The sequence below is a fragment of the Bidens hawaiensis genome, unplaced genomic scaffold (assembly GCF_021521415.1).
Source record: "Bidens hawaiensis isolate Kalapana, Puna unplaced genomic scaffold, B.hawaiensis_p1.1 tig00025186_1, whole genome shotgun sequence".
Classification (NCBI taxonomy): domain Eukaryota; kingdom Viridiplantae; phylum Streptophyta; class Magnoliopsida; order Asterales; family Asteraceae; genus Bidens; species Bidens hawaiensis.
Genome location: NW_027494008.1, coordinates 199784 through 222739, shown reverse-complemented (window position 1 = coordinate 222739; position 22956 = coordinate 199784). Strand labels below are relative to the sequence as shown.

The following is a 22956-nucleotide window of genomic DNA, read 5'->3' as shown; positions in this document are numbered from 1 at the left end:
ATCTCCTTGCTGAAATGCGCCTCGCTCAACTCACCGAATCAGTGGAAAACATGAAAATGGAACTTCAAAACGTCAATGAACAACTCCAGTTTCAAGTTCTCGGTTTCACGTATTTTCCACCACCAGGACCATTCGGAGGAGGAGAGCCTTTCGAGGACATCTAGGAAACTTAATTTGATGTTCGTATGTGTAAACAAGTGCATTACGCACAATGTGTTAGGAACTTCGGGCTTAACCCGAATATTTTTTTGTTTTTAGGAAAACCAGGCTTATCCCATAATTCTTTAGGACCTTTTAATTTTAATGAAATTTAATTTTTAGGATGACTAAACTTCTAAATAACATACTAAACATCATTCTAAGAATTCCATCTCTAGCATTTTGTTGTAAAATACAAGAAAATTATCAGTGACAAAAAGCACGGGCCGTGCTTTTAGAAGCACGAGGCCGTTGTCACCATAGAATCTTCAGCATGATACGCGCTAACTCCGTACAATTCTCTGACTCAGAAACATTTATTCCCCTAGCAGCACGGGGACGTGCTTCCAAAAGCATGGGGCCGTGTTCAACTTTCTAGTCTCTATATAATGCATGCATAAACTCACTATTCCATTCACACCAAACACAACATTACTGAAATGGAAAGCAAGAAGGTTGAATGGAGGCCAATGAGGAAAGGCAAGCAGCATGAATCTTCCTCAAATCTTGAGGAGGAGGTCATGAGGATACAATGCATCATGAGGGACCAAGTTGAAAGCATCATTCAAATCGAAGCTCGTGTAGTCGAGCTAATCAACAAAGTCGAACTACTTAGGTTCGAAAACTTCCATGTTGTGGATGGCCACCACAAAGATGTGGCTTCCAAGCTCAACTTTCTCAACCAAGAAATCGTAAAGCTTGACAAGAAGCGTTCCGAACTCTTGGAAGCCAAACGAGCACCACCACACATTCAAGACTTGTTCGGGAATGGTGCTCATTGAAGTCCCGACTTTGTTTCATGTTGAAATTGTTCCCGCTAGTGTTATGTGTTAGGATCAAGGATTGTTGTTGTACTTTTCATTTCTACTATGCTTAATTATGTCTTTATGTTTTATGTTTTGATAAAATTTTGGACTTTTAGTTACTATCTTAAACTAACCATCAAAGAAAATCAGTTAAAAACGAACCAGCTCGACAAATAAACAAAATCAAAGAAAAATTGTCTGCATCATGCAGCACAGTACCGTGCTTCCAAAAGCACGGCGCCGTGCTTTTAACCCCAGTACGGTTACGATTTTTTTATTAAAACAACTTTTCTCAACCATCAACCCTAACACCCACTACGTTTCTGAACAATAAACCGCCGACCAACCCCTATTCTACTAAGTTCTTCGTCAAACCTTCAATCTCGAACCAAAGGTATGTTAATTTAATGATTATATTGATCAAATTCATCATTCTGGGTTTAGTTTAACCCTAAAATCTCTCGAATGGACCAAATCGGGTCTAAACCCGAAAATGATATGGATTATTCTATTAATTTAGGGTGAGTAGATTGTTGAATAATTGATTGTTAAGGTTTAGTTGAAAGGAGCCATTCGGGTTTGGATCTTGAGATGAATATCCAAACAAAATAATAAATCCAATTATTATTACCGGTTAGAAACGAAGGTTAGAATTTGAATAGGGTAGAAATTAGTATTAAAAACACGAGCCGTGCCTTAAACAACACGAATCGTAGTCAACTATTAGTCAACCAAAAGTCAAAATCAAAAGGAACTGAGCAGCAGCAACAGCACGGTACCGTGCTTTTGAAAGCATGCCGTCGTGCTTTACTCTCTGTTCCAACAAGATGAAATTTTTTGTTGAAATTGGACTAATTTGGATATAAATTGCAGATGGCCTAGTATAATGATGATGTTCATGCATTTTTAGTCTTCCCCGGGCGGGATACGAGAGACAGAAGAGCCCAGGCAAGATTAACTTATCTTAACCGAAGACATCCAGAAGCCAACTTCTATGCATGCAAAGACACTTTGAAACACGTCAACCAATGGAACCGTTACAAGAACATTGTGAGAGGACCATGGAAACGGGTTCTGGGTCAAAGGGGAGAGGCTATAACTTAACTTACAAAAGAGTTTTTAGCTTCTTTCCAAATAAAGACCAAGAAGCCGGACATGTGGGATGAGGAAGCCATTGAATTAAGATGTGGGGGGTGAATGGCGTACAACTTCTTTCACCTAACTCGGGTCGATCGGGGCTTCTACACGGAAGAGGAAACGAATCAGGAAATTTGGTTCAAGGCAGGGATAACATTTGCAGACGAAGACGGGGATTATGATGATGAAGTAGGAAACACGCGTTTAGAGGCATGGGAACAACTGAGCTACGGAACTGATAACTATAATGCAAACGTTTCAAAGAGCACTGCATTACGTGACTCGCTCATGAGATACATTCACCGCCTGCTCAGTAACAATGTCACTGCTAGAGGTCAAAGCGAGGGGTTGTTAATTTAAAGGATCTTTGGGCACTTTACTGCATGAAGAATGGCGTCCCATGCAACGTCATGTATTTATTCTGCAAGCTGTTTATGGCAAATGCAAATGCCAGAGGAAACATGCCGATCTTTGGCGGGCCATGGATCTACAATCTCAATGAAGCTTATGATGTAGACAGGGAAGGTACTAGGATTTCAGATTCGATTGCTCTAACCATTGATTATTGTGTTAGCATGCAGATGGTTCAGCGAATTGGTCAGAACCCAGATGTTTGGAGGTTCTGTGATAAGTTTAACCAGGTTTGGGATCCCGAAGACCCTGCAAAGATGATGCTCCAGGATGTGCCCGAGAGGAGAGGATCACCACCCAGACAGTACTGCCGCCGCACCTACCATCAGAGAGAAGGCCCATCTTCATCAGGGGCTGGCCCCAGTTCATCACATGATAGCCGATATTCTTTTGAAGGCCTATACGGCCAAATTGATCAGTTCTCAACCAATACCACCGCTTCATTTGACAGATCACAGAGCAGATGGCTGCCTCCGATGCACAAAGGGCAACCGAATATGCAGAGACGAGGAGAGAGATCGACCGGTTGGGCAATCGCATGGGCAGGCAGTGGGGACCATTTGACCCAAACACGGGCAACTGATGACTGGTGGCAACTGTAGGTTAGGTACGGGCATGGGTAGGGGTCGGTAGTCGTTTCATGACACTTTATTATTATTATTATTATTATTATTATTATTATTATTATTATTATTATTATTATTATTATTATTATTATTATTATGTCTGTTTAAACAATTTACTTTCTGTCGAACTTGTTTATTTGTTGGTTTGGTTGGACACTTTTTATGGCTGTAGGTGCCAAGAAATTATGGTAGGAACTTAATTAACCCGATAGGGCAAGGAATGGATGATGTCATACCTAATTTTCAGCAAATTATGCTTGGTTGTTTGTGGTTGTTTGCAGTTTTATATTACACAGGTACAAAACAGGAAAATGGACGATAAACAAGGAACGCTCTGTCGAAATTTCGTTAACCCGTAGGGAAGTACCTCTCCATTTTAACCCACCAGACTTAATTAGAATTTTTGTCTTTTCATGAATCTTTTCACATTGAGGACAATGTGAGATTTAAGTGTTGGGAGGGGAATTATTTGACCAATTGTTTGTTCAAATAATTATAAAAATTCTCTAATCAACAAACATTTTTGCAGTAAACAAAGATTATAAAACTTGAAGAGAAACCCAAGAAATTTTTTTCAGAAATAACCAATTACTACTCCAATAACCAAAGGAAAGTGAAAAAGTAAAAAAAAGTTTTGTAATACTGAGAAGAAATTTATGCAAAACATGGCGTGTATACCCAATCCCTCCGTTACTTGTGAGATAAACTTCATGCCATATAAATATTTTTCGGAAGCTTTGAGTGAGTCGTATGTTTCGTGTGGTTTAGAACTTGTTGCAATTATTCATTTCAAGACCGCACGAAGCGTTGTGTAAAGAAGATTGTAATGTTATCACCATTCCCCAAATTACAAAACCCTAAACAAAACCTTACCATATCACTTGATCCCTCTCACCGGTAAAATACAACGCTCGTCTTTTACCGGCAGACCCGAAAGAACTGGAAATGCATTCTTTCGATTTCAATTCCCTTGCTGCATACATTTCACAAAACCTAGGTTGCCTCCAGACTTTTGGGAGAGAATCTTTCTCTTTAGCAATGAAGTGAGGAAAAAGTGGCGCCAAGATGAACAAAGGCCACCATTTTGTGGAATTTCCAAAAAACGCAATGAAGAGAAGAGCAAAAAGATACGAACGATGCTTAGGTTGCGGAAACTGGTCCCAAGAAGGAAGATGTAGAAAAAGTCAAACTCAGTGTCAGTATGAATATACCAAACTTATGAGGGTGGGGGCTATTAGGCTCAAAGCCGAACGATCCACTAGAGTTGGAAGTTATGTTCAGAACAGGATTGAGGAAGAACTGATCCACATCCTCGACAAAACTGGTCTTGACGATCTGACCTTAAAAGAGTCATTAGGACTATAAACCAAAAAAAAAACTTAGCATATATATTTTGGGAAGAAAAGCTAACCATCGAAGACATCTCAAGATTCCCGACAACCAACAAAAGTTGTATTTACCATCCTCACTATCATTAACCAAGAACCCTTATCAAAATCCCAACTCACACAAAACCAACCCATATTACCTTCTGATTTATGCAACCCTTCACAAGGGTGGAGATTTGAACTTGTTACAAGCTTATTTATCACAGGTTGCATTCTGACTAAGAGTGTTCACATACATACACCACAGGTATGATTAGACATAAAACCGAGTGTGAGTGAACATTGTGAGAACGTGACGTTTTGCATAAACGGAAACTCATAAAAACAAAATTTCCTTTTTATTTATCATTAACGAATTAAGATTGGTTATTTTGTTTCCATTTTCTTGGAGCTCGCTTAAGGGATGGCTATAATCCGAGTTTGTTGTTTTTTATAGAGTATTTATAAAAAAATTGCTTGAGGACAAACAATGTTCAAGTGTGGGGATGTTTGATGTACAAAAAATTATACATCTTTTAGGCATCAGATAGTTTCTAAAAACTGCAATTTCTATTAAATAATATAGCATGTGTTTGTCATTATCATCCATCATAATGTTCATAAACATGCTCATTATGAGCTAAACTCCATTCACCATCTAAAATCTATGAAGAAGCTTTGTTTAACTTTATGTTTACTTAAAACATGTGGTGTAGTATAGTAAAGTACATGGTTATCTTACAATTATCTTTTGATGAGAAATGTTTCACCATCTTAAATCACTAATTCAAAGTTGGTGATTGTCAATTATATTGGCAATCGTTCATGATCGATTCATGTTCTTGAAAGATAGAAATACTTTGATACATTATCGAAACATGGATCCTTATATTGTACTTAGAAATGATGAGATATAAGTTATGATGTATTTCTCTAAGTCTTGGTAATCCGAAAATGGCTTTGCTTAGGATATCATGCTAGTTAAATAAATCATATGTTAACGGAATGTGTAATTATAACCTACATAAATCAACCAAGGGGAGGTTGTGTTACTAAACTACAACCACCCGAAGTTGTTAGAATTGGTATTTGAGAAATTGAAGTCTCTTTCTACTTTACGAATCTACTTGCCAACTTAAATTGACATTCTTGAGGTAGCATGACATTAGGAAAGGATGGACTTTAAAATGCGCATGTTACCTCCTTTATGCCAAAGATGCTCACTTAAGGCTTAAGGAGCTATCTATCATATATTGCTACGGCAAGTTTACCACATGTTTGAATATTAATTATCAATGCTAAAATGTAGTGGATTCTTGATCTTAGATGGTAACCTTCACGTAATTGAACTACTCGTTTAGAATCTCTCGTCTTGGTCACCTATATATTATATATAAGTATTTATATTTTATAAAAAATTTCAAAAATTAACCCTAAAAATGATTAAAACCTCCGATTAAAGTAAAACGACAATTTATTATTAGAAACATTTGTGTCCACGGATCGAAACTTGGTTCTTACCAATACTATTCTACATATACGATAGGTATACTTGCCTATTTTGTGTGTGTTTAGTCTTTGTAGAAATCACTTTTATAAATTTAAAACACGATCTTGTGCAAAAGCAAATCATCCCATTTATCATATTTTAAAACCGCAATGCAAACAGCACATCACTTACCGGTGGTGGACCAGTGAGTGATTCAACATGCGATCACACACCTCCTCAGGGGTTCCGTTCAATTTACGATGTTTATGAAGAGACTGTACCAATTGAAGATGAAGAATTATTGTTAATTGTTGGGGAACCAACATTATACAGAAAAGCAAGCTGCGATGAAAAATGGAAGAAAGCAATGCAAAGTGAGATTGATTCCATTGAAAGAAACAAGACCGGGATGGCGTTCTATTACTCAGGCAGCCTGGTCACTTGGTCTTCCCAAAAGCAGCGCACGGTGTCGCTTTCTTCTTGCGAAGCTGAATTTATGGCAACAACATCAGCTGCGTGCCAAGCCTTATGGTTAAGGGGGCTGATTAGTGAGTTAACTGGTTTGGAGGGTCAAAGTGTGAGGTTACAAGTGGACAACGAGTCAGCCATTGCACTCATGAAAAATCCTATCCTTCATGGGCGTAGCAAACACATTGACACCAAGTATCATTTCATATGGGAATGTGTGGAACATGAGCAAATTCATGTGGAACATGTTCGTGGTGATTTGCAAAAGGCTGATATAATGACCAAACCGTTGGCTCGAATCAAGTTTGCAGAGATGAGGAACCTAATGGGAGTTGAAGATGTTGGAGATGGAAGTCAACAGTAAGGAGGAGAGTGTTAGGTCATTGTTGGCTGGGCAGTTATAGTTGACCGAATTTTGTGGAGTTTCACATGGCATTATCTCAATTAATTCGCAGCATGGAGAACATGGGCTTCATGGAGCTTGGAGGCTACGTTTATTTTTCTTTATAAGCAGTTTAACTTGTTTTGTTTCTTATCTCAGCAATTTCAATTCAGTACTTTGATTTCCTTGTAATCGCTTATTTCAATTTGATATAAACCAGAAAATTGTCCCAAACCTTTGTTGTTCTCTATCACCATCTCTGATTTTACCAACAAATAACGTATCTGACAGGCACTAAGTCGGCGCTGCTCATGATCGAGCATGTAACAGGCCGATTCCCAGTGTGGAAGAGATTGGTTAATGATGTTCTGATAGCATCGAGCTCTGCAGGAAGACCGACCTTGAACCAGTTGCAAGACGAGGCTTTCTCCGTTGACCGGGTTACTCGATCAAATCACGTAACTGGTCTCCTAATTCTTTGAGTTTCTAACCGTACGATTCAAGATCTGGTATGTCAAAGAGTTTGAGGTTGTTGAATAGCAGCCAATCGAGCACCCTTGTTGTTTTGGAATAGAGATTTGACTCGATTCCCGGCTTCCAAGGCTGTCGATTCGAGTTTGAGAACTCGCATTAGGTATTTCTGTGACAGAGTGCCATAAATCCACTGCAACACTATGCCATCGATTTTCATCCACTGAGCATACAGTTTGGGGTGGTGGTGTCGATGTGGTTAAGAACGTTGTATCCACGAGCATGAAGTTGGAATAACTTTACCCAGGATGAGTAAGTAATCGTTGTTCCGTCGAGGACACGAACCTTTTTCTGGATGTCGGTGACGGTGTATACCGGGTGAAGCGTGGTGGTTTTGGGGTTATCGGCTTGGGTTTTTGCCTTGTCTCCCATTATGTGAATGAGCGTGGACCAAGATGGTAGGTTGAGGCAGGCTTGGATCGAAATCCGGCAAGAGGAAGAGACACGGGATCGAACTCCAATAGAACTTTTTCAAGGCTGTGATACCATGAAAGTCAATGGTATTTCATTCCTTGATTGATACAAAATATTTTCATTTAGTATATACATAAAACTTCTCTCTAAACTTGGAAATATAATCATGTAAATACATCAATGAAATCAACTTAATATGAAAAACATAACTAACAATATTGACATAATCTTCTTGCTAATACTTTTGCCCATAAAAACATGAAGATAAATTATGAACATATGACCGTTTATAAGTAACATTTATATAACGTATTCTTATTTCTTTTATCACATAAGAATACATTAATATGTGCAATTTCATTACATATATGCCTATAACTAATTTAAGTACACAACACAATGTTCTTCTACTTCGATCATTTGATATATTGCTAATCTTGCAACCATAAAATTGCATTTTCTTTTGAAGGTCTTTTATTGTTCACCGATAATTTACAAATAAATTTGTTTTCTTCTGTCCCTTGGTATATGATTACAAATTAACCTTCAAACAATTTCATATACTTATTCATGAACTATAATATAATTTAGGCAATTGGATTTTAATAATCCCAACTTAATACAGTTAGCCGATAATAATCTTAACTTAGAAAATAGCTGTCACCGGTGCAAACTTTCACACCTTTTGTTTATATTGGGCCCAAATTAGATGTTTTATAGCTTTCGTTCGGAATGAGGATACGGGTCGATTTATGGCTTTCCTCAAAACGGTGGTCCAAACAACTAAAAAATGCTTCAATTCCGGTGTGTAAACTTTTAATTAACAGATTTCAAGCTGTTTGGAGCATCATTTCGAGGTAAGTTTTACATTAATCGATTCGTACCCTCAATCCGATCGAAATTCCTAAAGCATCAATTTGAAATTTGGAAAAACCTTAACGTCGTGAAGTTTTATATTAAGATAGATAAAAAGTAAACAAAATGTGTGAAAGTTGAGACTGGTGACAGCTATGGGTTTGGAAAAACCTATAGTACGAGTATAAATATTTGTTAGTCGGATACACGATCCGGCTTAAGACCTTTAGTCTTATTTTATATCTCAACCTCGATGAACCTTTAGTTCATTTTCTTTTACTTGAAAACCTTTAGTTTAAAAGTAAATTATAAACCTTTAGTTTATATAGAAACCCGACGTTTCTTCTTCTCTAAGAAACGTAATCTTTTCTTTTATTATTTAAGAATACTCTTATTAGTTAAATAATAATTTCATAACAAGAATATATATACACTTGCACACAAATATATATTTTATCTATCACAACTTTTCTTTATTATTTTCTTTGTTATGTTTGTATTTCTTTTATCGAGGTATCGAGTATAACCTCGACTTAGGGCTTAAGCCTTTAATATAATATTGAATTATATTGAATTAGTTTATTACGCCTAACCTTAGTGGCGTATTGGAAACCCTACGAAATTGAGCAGCACTCCGACGCTGTTTTACTTCTTTGATCAACTTTGATATGCCAAATTCAACACTCGTCGGCATGTCTTTCGGGACTTCTCACCATTACAACAACACCTTCTTGATCGTATGTGAGTGGAGGGTGGCACGAACTTCGAGGAAACGTTGTACACAAACGAGGGATCGGGGCACACTTATCGAGGCAAATCGTTTATATGAACTTGGAATTCTAGTGAGATGTTAGAGAGAGAGAGAGAGGAAAGCAGGTTTTGGTGTGCCAAGAATGAGATCCCGACCTTGCTATTTATAGACAAAATCTGGTGTCCCATCGCATACCGCGCCCGCTCCCTGGGCACCCATCTCGTACCGCGACATAGCCCAGGTGAGTCACCCAGTAGGTCTGTCACGTGGCGACACGTGGCAGCCGTTGCGCCACGTGGCGGCAGTGTTGCCACGTGGCGACACGTGGCAGCCGTTGCGCCACGTGGCGGCAGTGTTGCCACGTGGCGGCAGGTGATGCCACCGTGTGACACGTGTGCCTGTCAGAAGCCCCATCGCGTATCGCGATGGGTCTCTCAGATGATCCATCGCGTACCGCGATGGGTTGAAAAATCAGAATTTTTATTTTTAATCCTAAGGTTTGGAATTGGCATTTTTAGTCCCTATACTTTGAAAAAATTGACATTTTGAACTCGAAATTTTCACGATGTTACAAAGCATTTGAAGCAAACATATGTTTCTAACATGATGCGAACCTCATGCCGAACACCCTATATTCGCATAAGTAAAATACCACTAATTAATCCATTTTCATATGGGGTTCATCACAACGAACCAGGACCAACTAAAAAACTGGTCTAATCTACACCGGTTTGGTATTAGTCCAATTATGTTTGAACCAGTTCGGTCTCCAAACTAGACCTTAGCCAAGTACAAACTTGTGAATTTGTGCATTGGCTATATAAATTTTCATTTACTTAAATGTATTAATAATATATCAATCAATCAATCATACCTAGTGAAGTCTCATCAATAGCAGCATAGCTATAAGTAGGGTTTGGGGAGAGTAGGATGTAGGCACACCATATCTCTATCCACATGAATAAAGAGGTGGCTTTCAGAGAGACCCTCAGCTCTAAAGTACATATGTATGAAGCAATACAAAGGAAATCAGAGTTCAACAGTAATAATAATAATAATAATAATAATAATAATAATAATATTGATAATAATAGTAATAACAATAATAATAATATTAATACAATTTATGTAGAGAAAATATTATTATGGTATGTAGAAAAAATGTATTAATAATATAATGTTTTAAATACACCATATTTCCTTTGTGCATGTAGCCGGAATAGATGGGGGATTAAATGCTACCAATGTATTTGCTAAACCATTATAAGATTCAACACAATTCGTTTTTGTAGCAACGGTGAGTGGGATGTTGTTAAGATATAGAAGCTTAACTATACAAAAATCGAGATGTATATGTTAATTCATTCTTTTTCTACATTTATACTGTAATTGTGGCTCATTTGTTCCTTGAATTTACTTTTGCAAATTTAGCTTCAGCTTTGTGAAAGCTTCATTGGAATAAGTTACATTAATAAACTAATAAAAAATGAGTATCTCATTGTAAATTGTTTTTGCTGTCGCATCACGCAAGTTTTTCTAGTATATTATATTATATTATATTATTATTATATATTATAATTCATATATAATGGGCAAAAGAGTCTTTTCACTTAAAACTCATAAGAGGTTGCACAAGTGTAGTGCATAAAATTTTAACAAACAAAAACATTATCCTCAGAATTTGAATGGTTCAAAAATTGAATTCAGATCTGACATATTTCATATGAAAACACACTGCTTCTACAACAATCGTATTCATCGGCCTCTCTCCGATTCCTAAACTCCCAGCATCGCCGTCTCAACGTCTTGCTCACACACCACCCCAGGCAAATCGCCACCTTCTTCAGTTGCGGTGATGGAATACAGAGAGAGAGAGAGAGAAAGAGAGAGAGAGAGAGAGAGAGAGAGAGCCAACTAAGGGTTCTTCGTAAAGCTTTGTCCTCACCGTTCTTTCTACGCTAATGGCCAGGTGTTGTTTCGATTTGGTTCCTAGGGTACTATTTTGTGTTATTCAACTTCGTCCTTTTATTCCTCATGATATGATATGATATGTTAGAGCATTGCTTTTTTTGTTTTTATCAATCTTTATTTTAGGCCACGGAATATACTCTAACCCATCTTAATTCCTAATAAGCTCCACGTCACTCATTTTTTCTCTTTTACTCTATGTCATCCAAAGAAAATGGTTTAACCCCCATTTAACACATAATTAATATAACAAATCAGTTAGTAATTAATACATAATTAATGCATATTGTTCCTTTTAACCTGTTAAAAGCATAACCCATGGGGCATTTTAACACACTTAACACAAGTGAGGAGTGGTTTAATCCATTTTTAAAGTGTCATGTCACTTTAACCTATGTATGGGTTAGAATGTCACTTTAACCTTTGTATGGGTTAGAGTATACCCTATGGCCTTATGTGTAGGTTAAAAAAAAGCCTTTATCTCACCTTATCAATTAATATTTATTTTATTTTATTTTTTCACCTGATCAGTTAACTCGATTGCAGCTGATTTATCATAGTAAGTCCTTCATAGCTTGCCATAAAAGAACCTTAAGCAATTTTCCCAAACTTAGTTATTATGTAAGTTGAATGAATTTCATGAAATTGACTTGTTGACCATGATTGTTTGCTAATTAGCTGTGAAATAGCTTCTTTGTGATATCAGATACCCTCAATTTTCGGAGGAACAACTTTTGGGTTACTTGTCATCACTCATCATCCAAAATTGTTGCTCTGCAAAGAGATGGTGGTATTCATGTTTTCATCACTTCTACTAATCTTGGGTCCAAACATGTGACTTTTATACTAATTACATGGTTTGCCTCACAAGGGTTTATAGGAAGTTGTTTTCTCTTTAAGTTAGTTGGTTGGTATATATGATAGCCACCAAGTCACGTTTTGTTTTTAAAATTCAGCACAAGGAAATATTATTTGGTGTCCAATTGCAAACTGCAAAAGTTTCACTGCTTAGATGCAATTGAGCCTTTTTTTTTTGTTTTATAGTCGATTCTATACTAACTTACATAGATGTAGCTTTAAATATATATATATATATATAATAGTTATCAAAGGCGGATCGCCCCTGCGCCTAGGCGATGTTTCTGGGCGAAGCGACATGATGTTGCCCACGTTGAATCAGTCGAAAAATCAGGAAGAAAATCGGCAGTTTATATTATTATTATTATTTTTAATATAGTTTGAATTTTGTGATAAATATTTAACAACTTACCAAATATTTCTAGGGTTAACAAAATTAAGAGATAAACTCTATCTATATAATGTCTTATAACTCATTAAACTTTTATAACTTATAAACTTCAAGCACCAGCGGCTGATCACAGTTTTTTTAACTTTTTTTTAGATTAGATTATTAATATGCAGTTTTTTTTAAGACTATTAGATTATTAATATGCAGTTTTTTTTTAATTTTGTTTTAATTATTAGATTAGTAAATTCAGTTTTGTTTTAGATTGTTATATTATTAATATGCAGTTTTTTTAAGATTATTAGATTATTAATGTGCAAGTTTTTAAAAAAAATTTGTTTTAGATTATTATATTATTAATATGCAGTTTTGTTTTAAGATTATTAGATTATTAATATGTAGGGGTTTTTAAAATTTTTTGTTTTAGATTATTAGATTATTAATATTCAGTTTTGTTTTAATTTTTTGTTATAGATTATGTTTTTTCCCAATTATGAGGTTATTTTTTGTTTTCGATTAAATTTAGTCTACGTAGTTGATGCTATAGTATGGTTTCTCAATGAATATGATTTTGAATTGTTTTGGTATTTGAATAAAGTAGTGTTTGCCTTTAAAAATTTTGTTTGTGAATTTTTTTATTTAAGTGCATTTTTTTTTGTCTCAGGCCACGCCTTTTTTGCGCCTAGCGCCTAGAACAGGCAATATATATGGTATTCTTTTTAAACATAAGCATGCTATTTTATATATAGCATCACTTGAATTTAAGTTGTTCGGCTTCTCCTCTTTAATTTTTTTGTGTACATTTTTATATCAAATTAAATAAAAATTTTCTGGTGTGAAAGGGAAGATTTGGGTGGAGCAATGTAACATGTTTTGTCTTCTATATTACCCGAATAAATGATGATCTAATACCAGATTTTTGGCCATCCAAAAATGGTATTCAAATATCTTTCTTATTAAATATTTGCATTTATAGTAAATCTACAACTATTCTGTTATTTTTATTTAATTTTAATTGTGTTTTTAGGAAACATGCAGTTTGTGGGTGTTGCTCAAATGATCGGGCCCATGGATTATGAAAAGAATATAGACTTTTCAGGGTAAGTAGCAAATCGTTAACTTTGTGGGTGTTGCTCAAATGATCGGGCCTATGGATTATGAAAAGAATATAGACTTTCCCGGGTAAGTAGCAAATCGTTAACTGTGTGTTTCGTTTCTATTAAGAATATAGAGTGATAAATATATATAATTAAACACATTCAATTAAGCACATATCAGTTAACTTTAAAAGTAACATTTTATTTGGCCTGTTTTTTTCTAGAATAACTAAGATTCATTAGTAAGTTTTTCTATTTGTTACTTTATAGGTTATTAAATATTGTTTAGAATGTCTTAGTTTAATCAGTCGTTTGTATATTAGTGGTCTCATAATATACTTTAGTAATCTTTTTTATGCAGCCTGTTGTGAATCGTGTTTATTTTGGTCCACACACGTTTTGACCCAAATTATTTGACCTTTTTTTCAAATAGCTTGTTGAGCCAAGCAAATCGACCTTTTTCTAAAAAAAAATTGGCCCGTTGATCCAAACCAGATGACCTTTTCTTAAAATTGGCTCGGCCCAGTGGGTTTGACGCAAAATGAGTTCGGGCCAAAATGGGCTGTTTTAAAAATATTATCAATTTGGTTTCAATCCACTAGCAGAAGGTAGATCTGAGATTTAGATGTGATGATTGTTGAAATATTTCATTAACAACTTAATTTTATTTAATATTCGTTTTTGGGTGCAGCCGTGCAGGTCAACAAGCAGGTCAACAAACGTGGAAAAAGAAAATTTTTTGCAAGTATGGTACAACAACGATACATAGGGCCGTACAAACCGCTCGTGGCTCGAACTCGCTCGCCGCTCGCTCGAAAATTGCTCGGAAAATGCTCGCTTGTTTTTTCGCTCTATTGTAAACGAGCCGCTCTGCTCGGTTTGGTTTGCAAACGAGCAAAGGTCTGCTCGGTTCGGTTCAGCTCGAATATTTTTAATTTATTTTATATTTAATTATATATGAACAAATATATAAATATATAGACAAAACACATAAATATAAGCTTATAATTTTTTTTAACCTCTTTAATTTTTTCCTATTCCGTCAATTTTATAGTTTTATTTGTTCCCATCAAGTTTTTAAAATACTAGAAGTTTGTTTACATGATCGTTTTATCTCACTTCAAACTTACTTTCAATAAAAATTTACCATCTATTACACGTTTGTCTAAACACTACTAATTTAATTATAAAATAGATAATTTACAACACACATGTACCTAGAGCCGAGGGTCTCTCTGGAAGCCACCTCTTTATTCCTTTGGATAGAGGTACGGTGTGCCTACATCCACCCTCCCCAGACCCTACTTATAGCTTTGCTGTCGGTGGGATTTTACTGGGCATGATTGATTGATTGATTGATTGATAATTTACAACCTTTAATATTGTTTGTTAATGAAAATTTTAAAGTGAAAAAGAAATAAATAATGCTCGAAATCGCTCGATGTTTGATCGAAAAATGCTCGATTCGATTTTGGCTCGTTTCGGTTTTCACTCGGTTCGAATTTCAGCCGTTCAGTTCGGTTCGGTTGTAAACGAGCCAAGCAACGAGCGAGCCTTCGCTCGGTTCGGCTTGGCTCGTGAACAGCCCTAACGATACAATATGCAATTACTTTCAAAATTTTGTGTCGTTATATATTAGAAAATACATTTTATTGTATGATATAAAACCACCCTAGCATATTCATATGTTCAAAAAGATCAACAGCTAAACAGTTTTGAGTTATGCAACATTTTTACCGACATTTTGCAATAGAATTCATGGTTCATAACTTCAATGTAATGAGACCACTATTAGCATAGTAATTAAACTATATTATGTTCTTGACTGCATATTGCGTTGAACGGAATGATGCATTTTTGTTCTGTTAATATCTTGTATTTGTTATTGCTCATTTGCTCATTAGTTAATTACATTCTTTGGAATTTGTTATTGATCATTTGCTCATTAGTTAATTACATTCTTTTAAATACAAACAACAGTAGTGTAAAACATTATTAAATTAGATGAAAAATTAATTTTATTTTATCAATTTGTGAAAACAAAAGTTACAAGATTCAGTGAAGACCTATCTTGCTATGCCTCAGTATATTGTTCATGTGTAGTTGGTTGGTTATGAGACCACAAGTGGCAAAATGGGTGGTTTGCTAATAGGTTTTTGGCCAAAAGAACTAATTCTACGCACGTACACTATGTAATAGAGAAGTAATAGACAAGTATTGCGTTGCAAAATTGTCGCCGCATCGCGCGGGTACCTACTAGTATATACATACATACATATATATATATATGTACTGTACACCAATGAAAATGTTCAACCGGACATGAATGCAGGCTTGAAGCATTACACGATCATCCGTTGTTGCAGGTTACAACAAATACACAGTATCTGCATTGACATTTCTTCCAAAATGCTTCCTGTTAAATGGATTCATTCATAAGCGTCTACTGAACCAGCAATCAGATTTGGTCATAGTTTCTGGAAGTTATCAGTCCCAAATGTTCTGGAAAATAGGCGGCCGGTCTGTCAATAGTTCTTGATCAAGAGAAGGATTGGCTGGCATGATAAAACCTCCAACACAGGACTACCAAGAACAAAAACGGGCATTGCTTTATCTCAAACGGGCCAAATATTATAAAAGGAAACTTGATACAAGAACCGGTCATTACTCATTACCCGTTTAAGGAGACACGTCCTCGTCATCATCCTCGTCATCTGAAGTCGAATAATCCATCTTCTTGCCTTTCAAACCCGGAAACAATTTATCACGAACATTAACCCACGTCTGCTGCCGCGCTTCATTGGACAAAGATTCCTTTTTACCAACTGGAGTATCTTTCTTTTTACTATTAATCTCATTAGTTTTCTTAATCTCAACACACACTTTATCCAACAGTTTCAAAAAGTCCCTCACAATAACAAACAACCGAATGCCTTCGTCTTTAGCCGAGTTCCCATGGAAGTAATCACCTGTGCTCTTGACCAGAGCCATTATCTTCTTCTCCTCTTCAAGCATCCACGTGATCTCGGTTTCTGCATTCTCCATGAACCCATTAAACGCTTCGCAAAACTCCATTGCTTCTTCATATGTATTCAACTCATTGGTTACCAAGTCCTTTGTTTTACCTAACATGTTTCCTAGTTTCAAAACCGTTGATGTCACGTAATCACCATCTATCATTGCAGCCTTTTTAATGTCCTGCAGCTCGTTGCTTAACTGGGCAACGACCTCAAGGCCGAGTTTGCAGTAATATTCAGGCGGGTGTTCGCTTGTTGTTTGCTGCTTTCGGGCGGCTTTCATTCCTTCTGACCGGATGATTTCTTGAACTACAAATGTTAAGAGTGTGGTTTTGCCGTCTGTGCCTTTAACGTCTGAGAGCTTTAAGAGGGTGTCGAGCTTGATCGCCTGGGCCCCGCCTCGGTATGTGCCAACGTTCATACGGTTGCCTGTTTTCAAGACGGCTTCTAGCAGTTTGAGAAACAGCCTGCTGTTTTTTAGCTTTGTGCAAGCTACCTATGAAAGGTGGTTTGAAGATCGTGATGTAAGGGTAAAATAGTCATTTGTGAAAAAGATAGTGTTGCAATCAGCGGGAGATTGGATTAGCGTTGCAAACAATCTGAACCGAGCCGGGGTGGGCTCAAGTTAGACTCGCTACAAACCGAGCCGGATCGGCTCATTTATCTTAATGAGCTGAAATGTGGAGCTCGAGCCAGCTCGTGGCTTGTCGAGCCAACTTTTTTTATTTTTCAAGTTTTAAATTTTATTAAGTGCTTAAAATTTAACATATTTATACATATAAAAACTAAATATAACATATGTAACATACACTTAATGTAATATTTTTAAACTACATAACTCATAATGCGCGTGTGCGTGCTTGTGCGTGAGTGTGTAAATATATAAATTTGGGCTTTAATTAAAGAGCCAACAGGCCAACTAACAAGCAAGCCACGAGCCGACCTGACCTTGGCTTGGCACGACTTGTTTACAAACAGGCCAATTTCGAGCAAGCTTTTTTCAAGCGAGCCGCGGGCTTGTTGAACAGCCCTAGATGTGATGTACGTTTTGACAGTGCTTATTGCATCAAAACGCGCATCCAAACACCCCCTTAACAAAGAGATTATACTGCACCTCTAAAGTCTCAAAGGCGTTTTTAAGCGGAGAAGATTCCTCGTTAAGAGAACTCATTAACAACAAAGCTTCTAGACGTTTATACACAAACGGGATTTCAATCATGAGTTTAAGTAAATGATCAGCAGGCCCAAGAAGGCCAAGGTCCCCGCTATATAACCGCAGTTTTACTTCTTCTTCTTGGGTCGGTGGCATTTTAATTAAAGTTGTAATGAGCTGTACAGGAAGATCAGTACCTGAAAATGTATTCATATCAGCAAAAAAAAGCAGTTGATCGACAAAGTAAACTCTTAATGAACTAGAATTGAGTCAATTCAGTCAAAGTGCGCTGCTACTTGTTGACATTATAGAGGTGGTCAAACGGGTCGAAACAAGTAAATTTTTACGTGGGTCAAATCTTGGTTTGACCCGCAACAACCTTTTCATCCACAGTTTTAGATAATTTTTATAAATAACTAATAACTTATATATGCTTACAAAAAGTTCATTACACCAATGGTAGTATGCATTAACAATACACTTTGGCTGACTTTTGACGAGGTCAATCCTAGAAAAGACTTGACCCCTAAATCGACGACTCATTCATAAGATAACGGGTGGTCGAAATTGCCGCCTCAGCTAAAGAACCAAGTGATATTGAGCTATATAGTTCAAGAGTTACCTTCCTTAAGGGCATTACAGACTTTTTCTGTTGTGACGCTTAATGCTTTTAGAGTAATGGCCAAATTCTGTGCTTTTCTGGGATCAATAATCTGAATAAACTTTGGTTGAGAATTCAAGTTTGATTTGGCTTTCCCATTATTGCCCTTGCCATGGGTAACACCAAAACCAAATAGACTTTCCATCATCTCTTCATCCAATCTGTTTTATTATTAACAGACTTCTTTAGTTTTGTCTAACTGGTTAATCTTTTAAGCATGAGTTACTAACAAACTGGTGATGTGCCAACACACATTATCTAATTTTTCAACATTTTTGAAACAACTTTATGATTCAGAAATAGAAATATTACAACATCTAAATTTTTGAATAATGACTTTAGGAGGTTGTATGCATTACACACCTGTAGGCTTGTAAACAAACTGAATGAACACTAACGCGGCATGTTCATGTAACTTTAACCAAACAAACGATTATATACGAACAAGGTTTTCTTGTCCGCGTGCGTTTGTTGAGAAATTGAAAGCGTTTGTGTTTGCTAGTTAAAGTATAAACGAAGGGTTCACGAATGTACATAACGGAGTTAAAAGTAAATGTGAACAAAAATGCGTTGGGCCTAAAAAGTTATTATTTTTTTTCACCTGTTTAAAATTAAACAATGCAAATCAAGGCAATCATAAAAAAATGAGTTTAGAGCCTCACTGAAACGATCCCGCCTTAACTTCATTCCAGACCATGGATTGATTAGGACTCATGTTCATCTTGTCCCAAAAGAGCGGTTTTAACTTGGTTTTGGAACTGTTAGAGCTTCCAGATGGATCGTTTTCATTTCCAGAAGCACGTGGCGGGCCAGGTGGTCGTTTTGTATTACCTGGTCTTGGTGGTGGCGGTGCTTTGGGGGCAGGAGGTTTAGGCGGTGATGGTGCTTTTGGTGCTTTTGGTGGTGGTTGTGAAGATGAAGATGGCGATGTCGATGGCGGAGGAGGTCTTCTTCCTGGTGGAAGTGGTAGTTTTCCAGCTTCTGGTGTTTGAGAAGCTGCATTGCCCCAAAAATTGTTTGTGCTCGGAGAATTATTCGAATTTTTATTGCCTTCAACTACATTGGATGTTTGAGAAGCACCTGAAATGAAAACTTTTATAAGAGCTGTTATATGAATTGTTTGAGAAACTTATACAGTCTGTATAACTAGTTATACAGAGACTGACTGGTGTGTTGTGTTAGAACTTATGCGGACCGTATAACAAGTGGGTAGCAGCATCCATAAAATCCGGTTTGGTTTTTGTTACATGTAAAATTGAAACCAAACAGAAAGTTCAGTTTTTACGCAAACATCAAACCTAATCAGCAGTTTCTGTTTGGATTCGGTTATTTCGGTTCAGTCTTTTAGTAAAGGATCGGTGTTTTCAGTTATATTATAAGGATAGCTTAACAGAAAACGGGTCAAATAGAATAACAAAATCGTATAAAACCTACAAAATAACCATACTCACACGATGATATTATTATTTAAATAATACAAATTATACAATCATACTTGACACCCTAATCAGTAAGCAAAAAGCTTTAAAATGACAAGACTCAACCTGTTTTGACCCACTATCCAACCCACCCGTTTCTAGTCATAAGTTATGCAATGATTTCTCGGTCATAATAAAATAAATTACCAGAAATGTGACCCGGGCCTGTGTCAACAACAGGTTTCTCGTCCTTTCCTTCGAAATCAGATTCCGATTTCTGCTCTTTGCCTCCAAGACAGCAAAACAAAAATAGAAGAAAAAGCGCAAGCGATGCCACTGCGGTTGAAACAGCAATCCCGAGCAGTATCACGTGATCAGGGGGCTTTTTTTGGGATTCCAGTCGTATATAACCTTTACGGGCAGAGGATGATGCCTCTTTCCGCGCATTTGGGCGCCACTTTCTTGTTTGACGGTGATGAGAGTGTCTTGATTGGATATTATGATTATAGAGTGTATATATGCATTCTTCGCATTCATCTCTGTTAGATGAAGAAGATCTTTTAGAGTTTAAATACAGCAAAAGAGACCGTTTTAGTATCTTTCTTGATGGCTTTGGGCTATGATTTAAATCTTGAATAGTTTTGGTGATTTCTTGAAGCTCTTTCCTACAACATATCCATACTTTCTCTGCCTGGACAAAAAACATCCCATTAGATAGACACTTTGATCCAATGTTCTTGGAAGCTACAGGAAACATAACAAATCTTGTTTTCTATACAAACAATATGCACTTATTCAATGCCATAATAACTAAACAAGCATTAAAGTGCATGCTCACAAAACATGATGTATCTCTAATACAAGTCAGCAAAATATCCCATTTCTTGAAACTATTAATGCGTGATTATCCATCATAACAACGAGTTTCATGGAACGAACCCACAGAAAGAAAATGAACGCTCTAAATAAAACTAGAAGTCTACAAAATCCAAGTCCTCATACATGATTAACGGATGAACCATAGAACCATTCTCAATGTATCGTAATCATAAAGAAGATCAACAAAACCACTATATGCAGTTAATGAAGCTTCAACGATCATTCACATATAATCAATCAATCATATATAAGACGAACATAACACGGAAACAAGAAGAATTATGAATTAAAGGGATGATAAGAAAAGGAATCAATATGTCTGTCTGTCTGTCATACAGTATCTTCTTCATCTATTTCTCGAGGGGGGAAACCTTCCTTGACGAATCCTTGAGAAACAGCGCCATCGGTGAGAAACATGCAAAAAACAATACCGAAGAAGAGACGTGGAACCCTTACGATCACGCCCATATATATGTTTCACAATCCCATTTCATCCGATGTAAGGTGTGTGCATAATACAATCACACCAACATTATGGACCACAAAATAATAATTCAAACAATTTCAGATTCCCAGAAAAGGGAACAAGAATGAGAGAAATAGCCAATAATATTATTGGATTGGGATTTGGTGATGCTGCAATAATTTATGTAAAATTGATTGCAGAACGAAACTTGTATACCAGCTGCTGCTGAATAATTGATTATGACTTGAATAATAATAATATATCATAAAGATTATTATTATTATTATTATTATGATATCCGGAAACCCTTGTTTATTATGAATGGATTGTTCTTGGTGGACACGATGAATCAGAGCCACCTGATTTTGAATCTTGGTGGGAAATTATTATTACTTAAATAATCAAGCAACCCATGTCATATTGTGATAAATTAAACATTCAATTATAATAAACAAACAAAAAATTATTAGTTAAAAATCAAAATAATAATAATAATAATAATAATAATAATAATAATTATTTTATTAAACTTCAAGGGACGTGTAAGGGTAATACCCCGAAAGGAACATTGGTGCGAATGAGTTGGCATCGCTATACAAAAGACAAAAGGAATGTCCGTTTAGAAAACACAACAAGACAAGATAATGACCACAAAGACGAAATTACAGTCAAACCACTTGGTCGGGCCAGGTCGGCCATAAAAAACAATAGTACAATCTTTAGATGTCATATTGTCCCTATAAATAGCAATGTATAACTCTAACAATGCACGGATGATACATCAATAATACCTACACCTTTAACTATGTGTTTCATACAATCTCTTATACTTGTCTCAAATATCACTCATATTATCTGTTATCAGAGTCGGTCTTGGTCCACAATCCTAAAGGGACAATATTTGCTTTAACACTGGCGCCATCTGGTGAGCGAATTTGAGTTTTACAGCAAATTTTTGTGAGTTTTTGAGAGGGTATGAGTAGTGACGTCATGGTAGAAAAGAACGGTGAAGCAATGGAGGAGTTGGTTGTTGGTTTCTTGCGAAGAAACCATGATTTCCTGATAAACCTGAAAAGACAACAATAGAGGGAAACAACGATGCAATTGGTGCAAACAAACTTGTTCGAAAATCCGGCGACAGAAGGCGCAACCGCTGGAAGTTTAGTAAACGCAACACCAACAGGAAACGTCATAAGGTCAGATAATCTTATTTCCACGAACATTACAACCAACACAATGTTCAATACGGTCTTAACACAAATAAGCACTCACAAATACCAATATCAACACCAAACATGACATTTACACACCTAATCATGCACACACCCAGACCTATTCCATTTCAGAACTTTCACCCGATACATTCCGGCGGACAATGGCCTTGGGGACCACAAACAACACACCCGTCTACTTGGAACCAAAACACGAGACCAGAAATAATCATGTCATGATCACAAACAACACACCCGTTCACTTGGAACCAAAACACGAGACCAGAAACAATCATGCCATTATCACCCAAGGTATTTGGATCCTTTACTCTACACTCGACAACCATCCAAATAACTTAAAATACGATAACACCAGTGGTTGACTTTCAAACAACCATACAGTCG

At 36.4% G+C, this 22956-nt stretch overlaps 1 protein-coding gene across 1 annotated transcript; it reads right to left on the bottom strand.

The window, feature by feature from the left end:
• Positions 1-16425: 16425 nt before the first annotated feature.
• Positions 16426-21342, bottom strand: LOC143571055 (formin-like protein 3). The gene is made up of 6 exons (XM_077056574.1): positions 21211-21342; positions 20203-20767; positions 19240-19657; positions 18539-18738; positions 17878-18113; positions 16426-17259 (listed from the first exon to the last, which is right to left on the bottom strand). The coding sequence occupies exons 1-6, from the start codon at positions 21340-21342 to the stop codon at positions 16426-16428; spliced, it is 2385 nt and encodes a 794-aa protein (XP_076912689.1).
• Positions 21343-22956: the final 1614 nt, after the last annotated feature.

Excerpts from the sequence above, each read along its gene's own strand:
- LOC143571055 (XM_077056574.1), bottom strand. The coding sequence starts at position 21,342 with ATGGGCGTGATCGTAAGGGTTCCACGTCTCTTCTTCGGTATTGTTTTT. Across the intron at positions 20,768-21,210 it reads AAATAGATGAAGAAGATACT|AAAACAAGATTTGTTATGTT; the intron begins GTATGACAGACA and ends TTGTTTGTATAG. Across the intron at positions 18,739-19,239 it reads GTTAAGGCGGGATCGTTTCA|ATTGGATGAAGAGATGATGG; the intron begins GTGAGGCTCTAA and ends ATAATAAAACAG.